At 35.4% G+C, this 17,480-nt stretch overlaps 1 protein-coding gene across 1 annotated transcript in view; it reads left to right on the top strand.

Annotated features, from left to right (window-relative positions):
- Positions 1–17,480, top strand: part of LOC126979407 (neuroligin-1-like) — a gene marked incomplete at its 3' end in the record, with an annotated part of 136,327 nt that overhangs the window by 49,219 nt on the left and 69,628 nt on the right. Inside the window, exon 3 of the mRNA XM_050828692.1 lies at positions 6,766–7,287. Coding sequence (XP_050684649.1) covers positions 6,843–7,287 — 445 coding nt within the window. The remainder of the gene's footprint in view (positions 1–6,765; positions 7,288–17,480) is intronic.

Here is a 17,480-nt window from a genome sequence, read left to right as displayed (position 1 = left end):
CTTAACATCCCAAGGTGGCGAGCACAATTATAGTGCCGCTCAGAATTCTTGGGTTTTTCGAGAACCCTGAGCGGCATTGCATTGTAATGGGCAGGGCGTATAAAAAAAATTATAAAAACGCTGATGTGCCATGTCCGTAAATTATTTTTTTTTTCAGAAAACTAATTATACTCAGTGTAATTTTGTTGTAACGGAGTCCAAATAAAGTAGTTTATGGATTAACACTAATAAAATCGCAGGCGTCCACTAGTATAACTATATAAGATATTACGGCTATCGATATATGAATAACGTTAACGTATCGAAAACTAATTTGTTAATGACGAACACGATTCGATTCGATTTGATGTCTTTTTTCTTGATGATTTGCATATAATGGTGTTCTGAAAGACAGTCTTATTATAAAACTAGCTGTCACGGCAAACGTTGTTTTGCCATATAAAGTATAAGTACGCGATAGTTTTATAAATAATAGCCTTTGTGTTATTCTGGTGTGTAAGCTATATTATTGTAAAGTTTTATCAAAATCCATTCAGTAGTTTTTGCGTTAAAGAAGTTCAAACATACATCCAGACATACAAACTTTCACATTTATAATATTAATAGGATAATTTGTTTTGTTGAAAGATAGAATTGTCAAAACACGTTTATATGGTAAATAGATATTAAGCAGCTGTTGTATAATAAGAGGTGATAAAACACGAATGTGGGTTGCACGAATTATCACACGAGTGTTTTAATACCTAATCATCAACAGTTGCATACAAGACTTTATCTACACCCATAATATGAATCTTCACCCATAATATAAAAGATTCTGAAACAGTTTAGGCTTACTGCTAACATTAAAAAAGCCAGTCATAGTAACCATTAAATCATCCAAACGAGTGTTGTAATGAAAACGGATGATGTAATGTTGTACTGAATTCATTACAATATTAGTTTGTATGATGTAATGGTTACGTCATCACGGTAGCGCAAACAGTAAAATATATATATAATACAGCTCTATAGAGAGTTACTCACCTGGTGTCCGTTTGGCTGTGCAAACATTTGGTGGAGCGACCAGCGACCAGCTCGGACCCGTCATGACTCTGGTGTCTGTATGGTGTCTAGTTTGGTAGCTTACGGACACTACGTAACCAGTCGCGCCACCTTGGTTTTCCGGTGAAATATAGACCTAAATGATTCCACAGATTGGAGCGACCAGGCTATTTAGTGATAAATTTAATTGTGATAAAATTTTATAAAAAAAAGTAGCCCACTGTGTTTCTTTCTTCTTCTCAGGTGTGAGGCATACATTTTCGAATGGGTAGTAGTTTTTAAGGTTGAAATGAGTGATTTTAAATCCTATTTTGAATACATATATTTCATTTTGAATTAAGAGAAAACAGGGAATTTGTTATTGCAAATATCATAAAAAATTAAGTTTGGAAAGTTTACAGATTATAATAGTTTAACTTAGACCAAGTAAGACAGTGTGCACTAAGCCTATATTATATGAATATTATCAAACACGAAATATCAGTACATGTGAAGAACCATCCGTTTAGTATATATTATATATAACACAATTTCCCTGTTAGGACATTTTACGATTTCTATGTTTATCCGAGTTGAATTTATTGCATCAATAACTCGTAACGTCAAAGCTACACAATGTGTCTTATCTACGAAATGTAGCAAGGATATGTTTGTAAGCTGAATGTTAACATGTCCTTAGCTGTATATAGTAAAGGAATAATAAAACAATCTCCATTTAACGTTAACATATGGATGTTTATGGGATTGAGATAGTTAATTGTGATTCGTTTATTATCTTATAATAAAATGTGATGATATTACTACTACTGTAATTAGTATATTGAGTATTATAAATATGTTTATAAACATTGCTATGTCATTAAAGAAAAAAATGTGCATATGCATAAATAAGTTTAACAGTGAACTCGTGACCTTAGACATAGGATTAGTCTCCGCTGCGCTAACTAGATACCGCAGCTGGTGTAGTTGATGCGTAGCCGCAAAGTGCGACAACTAATACCGTACTCAAGCCTAGAACAATGTGTGACGTTGACGTTCCACATGTTCTGTTAAACGTTGCTGATAATTGAAACTAAAATGTCTTGGTTGCGTAGTATAACTTTGTAAAAATAATACTACAAGAAATAAGAAAGACACTGGGATCACATATCATCAGTAAGTATTTTGTGTTTTTTAGATTGATTTCAATGTAAAATATCACGTCACAGATGCCACGTACACAAGTATCTAATAGTTGCCGTAAAAAAATGAGCTATTTTCTTAGGTAAGGCGGTATCTAGTTGGAGCGCGGCGGAGATCAATCTTTAATCTAATCTCGTGACATTAAAAGGCCTCGCATACCACTCCGGCTTGTGTTTGCAGTTTAAATTAACGTTCTTTGCACCCTCGTATTACAATGAAATATAATATGTTTACGTAAATAAATATGTATGGCGTAATTATTGATTTCAATGGATTAATTTAGTCTAAATTCCTGGCAACCCTATATTATTGCTTGGACATAGGAAGCGCTGCTAAATGTGAACATTAAATGGCATTCTAGTGGCTATTATCGTTAGAATGATGAGTTTGGACAGTAATGAGCTGCTCTGTTTTGAATGTCCTTTGTGAGTTATAGTACTAAAGAATAGCTTTATAGCATTTTTCCCTCTTCCTTTTGGCGGCGGTTTTATTGAATTTCGTGGGTATTTAAATTTTTGATGTTTTTTAAAATTATTTAGTTATAATAAGTATTTTATGTAAGGGACACCAGAAAAGAGACTATTTTTCGGGTTAGACTGACTGAGCGAGCAGCCTCACGAGGAAGCCGCGGACGTTTGCCGCGGAAGGCCACCTCGGACTTTAGATATTTTGCATGAGGCTGCGGCACGTGGCAAGGCCGAGACACGGACAGGCTTAGCCAGCATCGCTCTCAGCTTAGTGAGAAGTTAAACAGAGACTGCACGTACCTAACTCGGCTTATATTATAGCCATTTTCGCATGAGAGCATACCTTCGGAAAGCTATAGCCACCACTGGCTTTATATTAATTCTTCGACTTGCACAAAAATGAAAACGAAAACAAATTACAGGCTGTCCAGAGCAAGATGTGTTGTGGTGAATGCCTTTGGCATTTTAAATTATGTGTTCAGAATATTGAGGAAAGCCGTACTACTAGAATTTAGAACTAAAAAAAGATTCCGTCGTTCGTTGAAAAAGCGAGGCAAAATACAACCGTCTTGAGTGCGCGCGACATTCTTACCAAGGTGCTTTTGAGCATGGACATAAACCGACAACATTTGGGTCAAGCCGCGGCACGCTCGAGTAAGGCAGCGCGTGCGTTTGCCGCGGGCCCGACACGTCTAGACGGACCGAGGTTTGCTTCGCGCGGCTGCTCGCACAGTCAGTACGCGACTTTTGTCTATTGTTGGTACACGGAAACCTCAGACACGTCAACCAGCACGAATGTAAATTGATCGTCATTGGTTTATTGTGGCAAATTTATATAAACAATACACTATTTTTATCTTTGATTAACGCTAGTGTTACACATTTAAATAAAACACTTTTGAAAGGATTAAAACGCGTGTAATTGTAAAGTCTGTGTTTTGTTACGTTTGATTTTGCGTAGAAGTTACATTTTTATTATTATTTTAGCAAACCGACGTTTCAGAGCAAGCAGTCCCTCTGAAAACGTGTTTAAATAGTAAAAAGTATTTTATTTAAACTATACACTAGCTGACCCGACTGACGTTGTTCTGTTCATAATTGAATTGAATTGGAATTTTCGTGGATATCTCTAATACATATAGATTAACATATTATATTAAAAAAATATATGTACTTTATATCTTTCATTTTAACAAATGCTTTATTAAATATAATGGTATAAAATATCTGAATAACCGCATGCATAATTATTATGCGAATAATATTTTAGTGAATGCGGAAAACCCTTTCAGACTATTGCTCTTTCAAAACTTATGTTCACAGAATGTGAAATCATTCATAATATCTCTAAAATATTTCGCAAGTTCACGTCTCATTGGGTCGGCCACGATAACGCAACGTAATGCATCATTCATCATACACCCTTCAGACAAAGATGGCCAGTTGTAAAGCCTCCACACTGGGCTGATACCGTTTGTCAGCATTTCTTAGTTACCTTTATACTTATAGGTCAGCCTTGTGGGTTATTATGATGTGCCAAGTTTTTTATGGGAAACAGTGACATTATAAGCAGATGGGCTTGATGACAGTGATTCATCGCGATTGTGATAGAGAAATATACTGCGATGTTATCCCATAACATTTTTTAACCTAACTATTCCTTTACAAACCCAACACCATAATAACCTAACCTAACGTATCTAGAATTATCTCTTGTTATTTTTGTACATAATAAATGAAATACTATTTTTTATCAATGTGTCAATAATATTTAAGAATTCATTCAAAAATTAATTATACAAGAATTATTGCATAAAAAAATGCTTCCTGCTGTTATAATGAAATTGTTTCACAGCAGATCTCATTCCCCTCATAGAAAATATGTCCATACAAAACAAATACTGGAAATAAAATTAATTATGAGTCCCAAATCGAAATAAAAACTATCCTATCTCCGTTCATTAGTTTAGGAGTTCACTGCAAAAAAACATCAGGACACTGGATTTGTATATATTACTAGCTGACCCAGCAAACGTTGTTTTACCATATAAAGTAAAAAAAAAGAATTTCAATAATTAAATTTCTCGGGGTTTATAAAATAGATGAAGACCGATTCTCAGACCTACCAAATATAAGGTACATATCACCGGAATTATTGTATTCGATTGCCATCTTACAAACATATTGCGGATTTGTTGATCGAGCAGAATAATATAAATTCATGATACAAAAATAGGTGTTGATCGTAGACGGGTGAAACTTTGAAGTTGTATGTATTTTTTAATACTGAAACATAATAAAATAAAAATAAAAAAAATTGTCTATACAAATATTTTGAGGTGGCTCACCCTTATCATATAGGGATACGAAAAATTAATCGTAGCCGATTCTCAAACCTACCCGATATGTACACAAAATTTCATAAAAATCGGTTCAGCCATTTTGGAGGAGCTTGGTAACAAATAACGTGACACGAGAATTTTATATATTAGATATTATTATATGACGTGGTAGGCCAGTAACATGGTCAGGATCTTCGTATATGTCCATTATTGTGGGTGTCTTAACTCGACAGCAAGTAGAACACAGTCACTTTAATCAATCTGCTCGGCGCTCGCCCGGCGCCCACTCTCGCACCGCACGCCGATTACACCCGAGCTAATGCGAATACCGAATCATCTTCGAACTCGTTTCTTCTGCTCGACGTTATTGACTACGACATATATCTACTTATATCTCAATTATAAGCTGTATATAATATAAAAACATCAGCAAGTAACGTTCATTTTTTCATTCATTCATTCATCATATTCATCAAATATATTGAGTACCTCCATTTTATGATGCAAGTTCTTAAACCAAGCTTGTTTTGATGCTCAAATCAAGTTTCCTGGTTGTACCTACGATGCCGCAAAAAAGTAACAAAAGCTTTCACATCAAAACAAAATTAACGGTTCGTTAGGACCTTTGCTATTGATCAGAAGTGGGATACTTATACCTTCGTTTCCGTAGCGATACAATTGTATATTTTTTAATTCAAATTTGCAATGCATTGTTGATGTAGAACAAAATAACGTAAACGTTACGACTAAACGAGTAAGTTAGAAAAATAAATGTAAATTATATCGCCTATATTTAAAAATAAATAAATAGCCTAACGGCGGCCGCTCCATTCCCCATCTGTGGCTATCATTAAGAAAGTCCTTTATACTATAGTAACTTTACGTTTTTGAACAATTCTTTTGAATTTCTTAACACATATCTTTCGTACATTATACTGGATCATGTTATATATATTATTACATTACAGAAGGCTCACTGAATTGACTCAAGTGAGTAGTAGGCATAAAAAGTTTATGTTATTTTCTGGTGTAAACATTAAGATTATCACAGTTTCATATCTATAATTCATTATATTTCCTACACACAAATACATCACATTACCAAGGATACATTATGAGGCGAGAGTAAAAATTTTAATTTCTTTTAACTTTTCCTTTAATAATTCGGACTTAGGTTATACGGCAATTCATGCTATTCTTAGCATGAATTGCCGTCTTCTATAGCACATTATATTATTCTCCATCATAACATATAATATAAATATATTAGATAACGTAAAACTTAACAACATGAAACAGAGTTCTCGAAATCCAATCATCTAGCACCACAAGTAGCGCATGTTTACAAGCGTGACGCATAATGGACCAGACATCGCCTCCGGGTAAAGTAGCAAAGGGAACGAACCGCCATGCTGCCACAAACAATGACATTTAAGCGAGCATAACGAGGAACTTATCCAAGTAACAAGAAAACAATGTTCACTAAATACCTCTACGAATATTTAAAGTTAGCAATTTTCGCTATAATATAATATTTTACCAAAACGTATTCAATGCTCAAATACTTTCGGGCAATTCATACCCATGTTTTGTTATCATTCAAATAACACTTTACATTTTAACAGGATTTTTATTAAAGTTTTCGTAGCCGTTTGGAATATTAAAACTACAACTTTATGCTTATTTAAATGTATGAACCTTAAGCTGTAATGTGTTTTCTTTTGTTTCAGATATAACGATAGAAACAGAAGAAACAGTTAAAATGGTAGATTTATAACGCTAATGCAACGTGTAGGTGGAGAGCAAAATGATCATACTTACATTCTTCCAATTAATAACTCTCCCCACACTTACATACAAATTCGTTAAAGGTGATACAATGGAAGAAAAACAACCTCTTATAAGCTCAAGAGTGGTAAGGACTAAATACGGTGACATCCGCGGTTTCATAGTTACACCCGACTCCAGGTTCTTAGAACCCGTTGAAGTTTTTAGGGGTGTGCCATATGCATCCCCACCAGTAGGTTCTCTTAGATTTATGCCCCCAGTGTCTGGTGCTCAGTGGTCTGGTGTGAAAATTGCGGAAGAATTTAGCCCAGTTTGTCCACAAGTGTTACCAGATATAAGAAATGAAACAGCAGTGTTAAAGAGAATATCGAAAGGAAGACTGGAGTATTTGAAGAGGATATTGCCGTTTTTAACAAACCAGTCAGAGGATTGCTTGTACTTGAATATTTATGCACCAGCGCAAGGTAACTAATACTAATACTTAAACTTCAATTGTTTTTATGGAAGAGGAGGACAAATGTGCGTACTCGTCACCTGGTGTTAAGTGATCACCACCGCCCACATTCTACAGCCCACACCATTGGGAGGTTCCTTTGCGCAGGATGCCAGCTAGATTATGGGTACCGGCGATTGTTCTGCCTTGAAGCAGTAATGAGTATGCATTACTATTTATTAGAAAACATTTTTTCAAATTTCATAATTAAAAATGATAAACGCTAGAAACGTAATTTTGTAGGAGTAAGTCATTTTTTAAATGAAATTCATGTATTAATATAAATGTCGTGTATTAATAATTGAAGTTGTACTATTATTTGCGTAAAAAAGTCATTTAATACAAAAAAAAACTGTACAGAAAACTTTTTAATTAAAATCTCCTTCGTGCTTTTGGAACCTCCAATATGCAGGGAGGAAATGCACTAGTGTTGAAAATTATAACTTTTCGATCCCAAAACATACTTAGGAAAGTCTACTTTTTGAGCAAATGTATGGAAACATCAATTAAACACGTTAGACCTATGTAAGAGTCACAAATCTTATCTCAAAAACGTAAATTTATTATGGCAGCCTTTTTCTAACATTTCGCATTTATTTTATTTCAATCGGTTCAAAACCAAAAATTGAAATCGTTATATTATGGCGCACGTGTTGGAAGGTGATGATGCAATCGCCCTTGGAAATCCGTGACATCACGGGCCAAGATATTCGATTAATGTTGTTGAAGGTCCCTAAGTCGTATTGATTCAGGATAACTGCAGCTGGTAATTGATTTCACATCACAGTCACACAGAAGAAAAAGGAACTAGAACTCACATCTCTACGTAATGCCAAAGAACAAAACGTATCGGAGATTACTTGACAATCTATTATTCGAGCCGCTCTTCGTTGTATAAGGTCAAATGGAAGAAGCTAGTCCCGGGGACCGCCCGCCCAGGGATGACACCAGTACTCTATGATAGGCTGAATTCGCGCCTTTACACCAAGGTTTCTAGAAGGCAGTTTTCTCTTCCAAGTGACCACGAACTGAATAACGTTTGATATTTGACACTAAGTATGCCGATACATGTTATGGTAATTAGAGGAGTGATCTCTGATGGCGTAACGACAAAGGGAGATTTTTTAGCAGTGAACACATAAACCTGTTATTTTTATTTCATTTGTGCACTAGACTTTGCTAGTGATTTTAGGTTTAATTCGTACCGGAATGTATTAAAAATATATATCGTATTATTTGCCTCTGACATGTATGCAAAATTTCATGATACTTGATTGAATTTTGTTTTGGTAATTGATACGCCCTGCCCATTACAATGCAGTGTCATTCAAGATTATTGTAAAACCCAAAAATTCTAAGCGGCACTACAACTGCGGTCGTCATCTTGAGATATAAGATGTTAAGTCTTCATTTGCCTAGTTATTTCACTAGCTACGGCGCCCTTCAGACCGAAACAAAGTACTGCTTACACATACGGCAGAATGAAGCGCCGTTGTGGTATCCATAACCTAGCCAGCATCTTGTGCAAAGGAGCCTCACAATCGCATTTTCAATATTAATAAGGATGTATAGATAATTCTATAATGTTGCCTTTTCGGTTTACTTGCATTATACTATAAAGCCGAGAGGATAGTGACCCTACCTACTAAGCTAAAGGTCCCGGGTTCGAATCCAGGTAGGTGCAAACATTTATATGATGAATACGGATGTTTGTTTTCGAGTCATGGATGTTTCTATGTATTTAAATGTATGTTTAAGTAAGTATATTGTATTATATATAGTTGTCTTCTAACTGATAGCATAGGCTATGCCTAATTTGGGGCAAGATAATTTGTGTAAAAGTGTGTCAATATTATATTATAACTAGCTGACCCAGCAAACGTCGTATTGCCGATATTAAAATCACGATACAAAAGTAACTGTTGATCTTAGATAAGTGAAAATTTGAAGTTGTATGTATTTTTAATGCTGACTCATAATCAAACAAATTTAAAAAAAAAATTCAAAAAAATTAAAAAAAAAAATTAGCGTGGACCACCCTTAACATTTAGGGGGATGAAAAATAGATGTCCGATTCTCAGACCTACCCAATACGCACACAAAATTTCATGAGAATCGGTCAAGCCGTTTCGAAGAAATTTAGCTACAAACACCGCGACATGAGAATTTTATATACGAGTATTAGATTATTATTAAAATGGCTTATTTCTAGAAAAATAATGTGCCCAGTGGCATTAAATTTCTAAGATAAAATTTCTGAGATAAAAATTGGCTCTATTGATCTGAAATAAGAACGACGAAGTTTTTGTGAGTTGGATTTGTTACGGAATGAATGGCCACGCCATAATTTATACCCGCAGAATTAAACCTTCATTGCCAAACGACTGTGTGGTTTTGAGTTACTGCTTGGCCGTTCCACATAAAATCTTATTAGGTAGAAAAAGGGGCTTTTTTCGTTTTCTTTGTTAATTATCAAAGTTTTTTTAATGAATTTATACTTTGAGAATGTTTACTGATAAAAACTCATTGGCAGTGACAGTAGAATTTTCCGGAATAATGACAGTTTTCCTTGGATATTATGATTTCTGTACATACTGTAATATTAATAGTTTTCAGGATAAGTTGTTTTATATTTTTTCATTACTTAAGCTTATATTAATATTTAAAAATTATACGCCATCTAGATTTATTTATTTTTATGGAAAAAGTGGACAATCGAGCGTCACCTGACATTAGGTGATCACCGCCACCGCCTCTGCAACACCAGATGAATCATGTTGCCGGCTTTTTAGTCTACGCATGCTTATTGAAGATATCCATATCATATCATCTTGAATACAAGCCCAAGAAAGCTTATATCATAGTCCGGTTATACCTATTTTATTTCAACGACTTTTACCATGGTCGGTTGGCGGGCGACCCAAGTGGACAAGGCCTGGCTAACTTCCAGGCCTTGTCCGCTTGGTTATAGCGAAGGCCTTTGATCGGGTATGGCACAAGGCACTTTCTTCAAAACTTCCATTCAGGCTTCCCGAGAGATTATACAAGTGGATCACCAGCTTCGTTATATCCACCACCAGTTATTGCTCGAACCCCGGTAAGTGCCCCAAGGCTGTTTTCTATCTCCTTTCTTCTGTATAGCAATGTATGTTGGACATCTCCAACATACAGCGCTATACAGGTATTATTACACCATCGATGAGGTATAGGACATACGCTGGCCATGCAGGTCTCTCTCGAGAAATTCGTCAACCAGTGCCGGGTGATACTTGTGTCTTCTATTGAGTCATCTCTTGAGAAGGTCGCGGAATGGTGTAAATTGAATTTTGTCCAATTTTACCTCTAAAAAACCCCATTTGTCGTATCACCGCTCTTCGACAACACTTCCCTTAAGTTTGAAGCCTGTCTAGTATCATATTTCTGGGTCTCAAAATCTCAACCGATTGCCAACTCAGCGGTCATTTAGAACGCAAAGCCAAACCGGATTCAAAGATGCTGAGCGTCATAAATAGAGCACGGCAATACTTCAAGCTGACGCACATTCTAGCGCTCTAGCAAAGCGCAGGTTCGGCCACATATGGAGTATTGCTGTTGTTGCGGCTTCAGAACAATCCCTTATACTTGTCCTGAAAGCCATAACTTCAATCCCATTTCAAACTTTCCCTCCTTACATGCACATCCGTGATGTGCGCCACCTGGCGAAATGTCAAAAAAGAAAAGAACTTTTAATGGCCGCGTGCGTAACCGCATCGACGCTCACGAAAAGTATTGAAATCGAAGGTGTAAGATCGATCAATCGCCTGGACAACAGTGTACCTTCAAGATATTGTGATAAGTCTACCAGTAGTTATATATGATTACCAAAACATTATCTATTAGTGACGTGTGAATTGGCAAAAGAGGTGTGCTCCTGACCAGTGAGTATTCCTTCCAAAACTCCCAGTTTTGTAGTTTCTATATTTGTTCTTATTTGAAGCCAACTAGGTTTTGATATTCATTGTTTCGGTGACTTAGGTAATCTGAAATATATCTAACATATGCACCAATCCATACTAGTGTTCATGTGCCAACATAAATTCTGGTCCTTCGAGCCGGACAGTCCAATTAATTTTATTATATCAAGTGTTAATTTTATATAAAACACTGATAATATTTATACTTATTTCGGATTAATTGAAAGTAACTCATTTATTTCAATTATAATCCGCTTAAATTGAATGCTTGTATTTGGTGCATATATTACTCAGACAGAATGACATTCTAATTTCGTCGTATTATACCATCGCTAACTTTGTATGTGCTTTGAAACGTTTTACCGTTCAACTATCTGATCGCAACTTGAGGGTAGATTAATACTGCGTCGCATTCTTTAACTACAACTGACTGCGAATATAAACATTTACTAAATACATATTATTTATCTACTAACTAAGCTAGATTACTGTCGCGTAGGTCAAATATAACTTGCTAGATATTAATTCATTTCGCTAGGCAGTGTTGTTATTGTTGTTGTTGCTTGTACATATTTATATTTGATCATTATGTCTAAAGAGGAGAATTTGTTTATAATGTATACGTCACAGCATGAATATGTTTTTCGTGCAATATAAATTATATTAGATTTGTCGGTTCAGATTCGAGAAAAACCTAACGCGTCGTTAATTAGCCAATTTAATGCTAGATTTTCTTAAATTGAAAGTATTCGTGAAGAATATTTAACTTTAACAGAAAAAATAAATAGTTTAAAGTTATTATTAAATCCTAAAGACACCATTGACATGCAAGCGATGTCTGCATTCGATGACTTGTACTATGAAGTGCTAGGTTTTGCGTCCGCTCTGCGCCCGGAGCCGTCAAAGACGGGGGCGCACGAGTGTGCGGGGGCGAGCGCCACGGGGGCCTGCCACCACGCATCCACGTCCGACACGGAAAAGGTCGTACATGCTAAGCTACCTCGAATTGAACTTCCTAAGTTCGATAGTAAAATTGTAAATTGGCAAACTTTTTATGATACATTTTCGACAGCTGTCATATCTGGTCTGGCGCACCCCAGTATCAGCTCTATCCATTTAACCGCGTGCAACGTAGAGCAGCTTGAATTGTCTGGGACCCAGTGCTCTGTTAACGGCTAGTTTACTTGGCGTTGCGTAGAGAAATCGCTTCATTGTGTGTCCTCTACCGCATTTATCATGGGGAGTGTTCCGAAGAGCTGTTTCACCTGATTCCTGCCGCCGAATTCCACCTTCGCACGACACGCCACTATTTAGGACATCATCCCCACCATTTGGATGTGTGGCGTTCAAAAGCACACCTGAAAACTCGTATTAGTATAAAAGAGCTCCAAAAAAGGCCATTTGCATTATTTAAACCAAAAGATACAAACGGCTTCAAAGCAAGTTTTCACGGTTTCAGCGAACACTTTCGTCAATGTTTCAAACGGTGTGCACGTGAAGCTAAAATAACTGATATTTGAAAAGGAGCAAAAACAATCGGATATTGCGCCGAAACCTATCCGTTTTTCTGGGCTCAATTCCGACACCGCCTTTTGTTGCGAAGTCATCGCCATATGGTCGACATTTAGGAAACAAAACCTTTTCGAATGTGTAAGTCAAAACAGATTTGACTGAAACTTTTTTTTGGAAATAAAACCTTCTCGTATATTTGTAAAGGAGTTTACATATTCAAGTACGCATAGTATTCAATATTAATATATAAACACATATAAGTATGCATCTATATATAATGTCTATGGTTACAGAAGACTTCCTTTTAAGAAGATCTCAAAGTTATTAATTTAATTAACTAAATATTGTAATCTATTTTATTTATCAAATCAAATCAAAACGATTTATTGAAAGTAGATATTTCAAAACACACTTTTTCACGTCAAATAATTACAAAATAATAATTTATACGTCATTATATGAATTCATAATAATCTCTGACACCACCGTTTTTTAACTAAAATCGACAATTTTTCGATACCATTTCTTAATTAAAGCCTGATGTGCTTACACCTTACACTATATTTAATGTGATATTGGTGTGATAGGTCGGTCATGTAAGTTTTTCAAATTCAAATTCAAATATTTTTATTCAAAATAGGATCACTTATTGAAAGTCAAAAAACTACCACCCATTCCAAAATGAATGCCTCAGGCCTGAGAAGAATGGGCGCAACGAACTCAGCGGGCTTTATTTTTTTCATCAAAAATATGTTTTACAATTATAGTAACATTAACAAAGTAACATTGTACAATTAAACTTATTATTTAATAGCCTAAGGGCGGTCGCTCCATTCCCAATCTGTGGTATCATTAAGAAAGGCATTTATGTTATAGTAACCTTTACCACACAAACGTTTTTTAACAATTCTTTTGTGTAACGTTATACTTTTGTTTTGAACATTTTCTGGGATTTTGTTGTAAAAGCATATACATCGCCCCACAAAAGACTTACTAACTCGACTTAGCCGAGTAGTAGGCATCATCAGTTTATGTCTGTTCCTGGTGTTAACATTATGGTTATGACAGTTTCTGGCAAATTCACTTATGTGCCTATGAACATACATTACATTATCAAGAATATATTGAGAAGCAACAGTCAAGATGTTAATTTCTTTGAATTTTGCTCTCAATGATTCTTTAGGATCTAGGTTATAAATAGCGCGAATAGCCCTCATCTGCAGCACAAATATTGTATTAATATCGGCAGCGTTGCCCCATAGCAATATACCATAGGACATAATACTATGGAAATAACTAAAATATACTAGTCGCGCCGTATCTATGTCAGTTAATTGGCTAATCTTTTAACCGCGTATGCTGCAGAACTAAGTATGTTCGCCAATCCTTCAATATGGGGGCCCCATTGTAATTTGGAATCTAGAGTTATGCCAAGAAATATAGCAGTAAGTGTGATTTAATCCTAAACCTAAGGGTACCCTCAATAGAACAATTTAAGATCCTGTTAAATTTATATAAATATATAAGTATGGATTTGTTTAACAACAAAGAATACATTATTTTTATAAGATGTTGAAATGAATAAAAATAATTTTAATTTTTTGTTTCATTTCTCACAGACGAATTATCAGCACTAAATAACAAAATGACAAAAAAATTGTATAACTATAGGCCAATTAAAAGTTCATATAAATTTATTTATTTAATTAATGGATCACCAACATAAGAAACAGTCGTGACATTGTTAATGATTACATGGCATTAATTATAAAATCTAACTGTTCCTACAATTAAAGGTATGCTTTTCAGCATGCTTTGTGTTACAAAATTTATTAGGAGAAATCTAGAAAAATATTGTTTAAATTAGTAAATGACGAATTATTTATATAAATTACTAGCTGACCCGACAGACGTTGTTCTGTATATAATAAATAAAATAATGTTTTATATGAATTTGCCAATAATAATAACATCAAAAATTACTTCGTAAAATATGCACCCTGCTGCCGTAATGAAATTGTTTTAAAGCAGAACTGTCAAACCGTGCGTCAATAAATTCTCTCATCTGTATGGACACATCAAAGGAAAAACAAATTTGTGGTTTTTATTTAATTTAGCAGCATTTTCCAATTTATTCAACGTATAATCCTTCTATGGACTTCCACAAATAATTCAAGACCAAAATTAGCCAAATCGGTCCAGCCGTTCTCGAGTTTTAGCGAGACTAACGAACAGCAATTCATTTTTATGTATATAGATTATAATTGTTCAAATATTAAAATAAAAAAAATATATAAGATTATTTAATCTAGTTGTACATGCCATTTACATAATTGCTGACACTAAACAATTTGTTATGTTTTAAAGCAGTCTCGTGCCAGATTTTGGCGAGACAACACGTCCTGAGGATGCCTCGTGTAGAGGCAAAACACGTGTCGAATTGTTTAAAGACAAATATTGGCAGAATTAACACTTAAGAAAACTCAAATCATTTGTATAATTATGGATTTCCGCAAAGTCACGCCTACTTCAATAAAATGTTTTAAAGTGATAACCCTCACTTCTGGGATTAACTACACAAATAAAACTGAAAACAAAACAAAAACCGTGCGAGCGCCTTTTCCAACTGAGCCAAGCGTTCGAGTGACGTATCGTTGATAAAATCTTGCATGCTTTGTTCAACTCTCAGGTTGTACAGGATCTACTTTACTGTTGATATGTTTGAGGAGGTTGTTAACACTATTATTTATAAAATAATTGTAACGTATCTTCTAGCATTAGCTGGCGAGAAAAAGTTGAAATCACTATGAGATATACAAAATTTAATAAGTGAACTACTTGCTCTAGAAAGGAAAGAAAAGGGTACTAAAAAAAATATTTTGCATATAGTTCAGGACTAATATTTCCATTGAGCCTTGCAACTAAGAAACATCAGAAGCTTCTCTTCTTAGTTGTAAGGCCAATAAGTGTAGACGAGCAGGAAGTTCAGCTTATGGTTATTGATACGCCGTGTGCCGTGTCACAATGCAGTGCTGCTATGGATTCTTGAAAAGCCCGAAAATTCTGAGCGGCACCACAATTGAGTCCTTAAGACATAAGATTCAGTCTGTGTAAAGGTGCTTCCCACTGGTAAAACTGGTGCAAATGTAATCATATGATTTAGAGGGAGATCGAATTTGCATCTTAAGAATCATATAAAACTTTCCTGTCATGTTTATGTAATCTATTTTAAGGCAAATGCAACCAGAGAATTGTCTGTATTCATATTATATTTAAACATTAATATGTACAAAGCTCACAAACTCAAGCCAAATATGGAAACACACAAAGATAATTAAACATCGGTTACTAAACAACACAACATGCCATGGAGAGAAGTATCTTGAGGCTCAGAAAGATACATAAAATCCTAAACAAAACCATCAGGAAAAAAACAACCCTTACAGATGTCCTTGAACATGCATTGAAAATGAAAAGGCAATGGGCAGGACATTTGGCTAGGGTCCCAGACCAAAGATGAACTTTGAAAGCGACAAGATGGAGTGCTCCCTCAGGTAATAGATACCGAGGTAGACCAAAAATGAGGTTGAGTGATGACCTTCTTACAGTGGCAGGTAAAAACTGGTTGGAGAAATCAAAAAATAGAGAGGTACATAGGCTGCACTAAAAGTATCGGAAATGGAATATTTCCACAGTTCCTGTCATATTAAAATCTTTTTAATTGAAAATTCCTTGGTTTTAAAAATCGAATACCATTTATTTATTTAAAAAAATATTCTCAGTCTTTTCACAAGGTCTTGTCAAACTTGTTTAGTCGTTGAGAAAATGGAATTGACTCGAGAAAATTCTAGAGCGATGATTTATTATGACTTTCGAAGTGATTTAACACAAAAATAGTGTGTTGACTGGATGATTTCTGCATTTGGTGATGAAGCCCCATCCAAAATACAAACAATTTATCGCTGGTTTGCTGAATTTCAACCTGGACGTTGTCAAGCTCAGTGATGATTCCCGTCAAGGTCGTCCATAAACTGCAGTCACCAAACAAAACGTTGATGTTGTGCGTAAGCTGATTGAGGAAGATCGATATTACTATTATTTCTATTATTATATTACATACCGCGAAATTCAGGACTTTAGAAATTGGCATGAGTCAAATACAAATAATCTTGCATGAACAATTAGGTGTAAAAAAGTTGTTTTCCCGATGGATACCGCATTTGCTCTGTGAACAGCAAAAAGCGGCTCGCGTAACTTGGTGCGTCAGAAATCTCGAAAGGTTCCAGGCAGGATCCTCAAATGCTGTACACAACATCGTATCAGGTGACGAATCCTGGATATACGCGTACGAACCCGAAACAAAAAACCAGTCACGAGTTTGGGTGTTCGAAAATGAGTTACAGCCAACAAAAATTGTTCGTTCACGGAGTATTGCAAAAAAAAATTGTGGCCCCGTTTGTCTCCAAAACTGGCCATGTTGCGACTATTCCTCTTGAGGGACAAAGAACAGTTAATGCAGAATGGAATGCTAGCATTTGTTTGCCATAGGTCGTTTCTGAACTCCGTAAAGAGAACTGCAACCGCCGCATCATCCTCCATCACGACAATGCGAGTTCTCACACCGCGCACAGAACAAAAGAGTTTTTAGAGCAAGAAAACATAGAATTATTAGAATATTTATCCGCCGTACAGTCCCGAC

This window comes from Leptidea sinapis, chromosome 3 (genome assembly GCF_905404315.1).
Source record: "Leptidea sinapis chromosome 3, ilLepSina1.1, whole genome shotgun sequence".
NCBI lineage: Eukaryota > Metazoa > Arthropoda > Insecta > Lepidoptera > Pieridae > Leptidea > Leptidea sinapis.
Note: the sequence above shows the minus strand (reverse complement) of the source record. Positions and strands in the feature narration are given on the sequence as shown.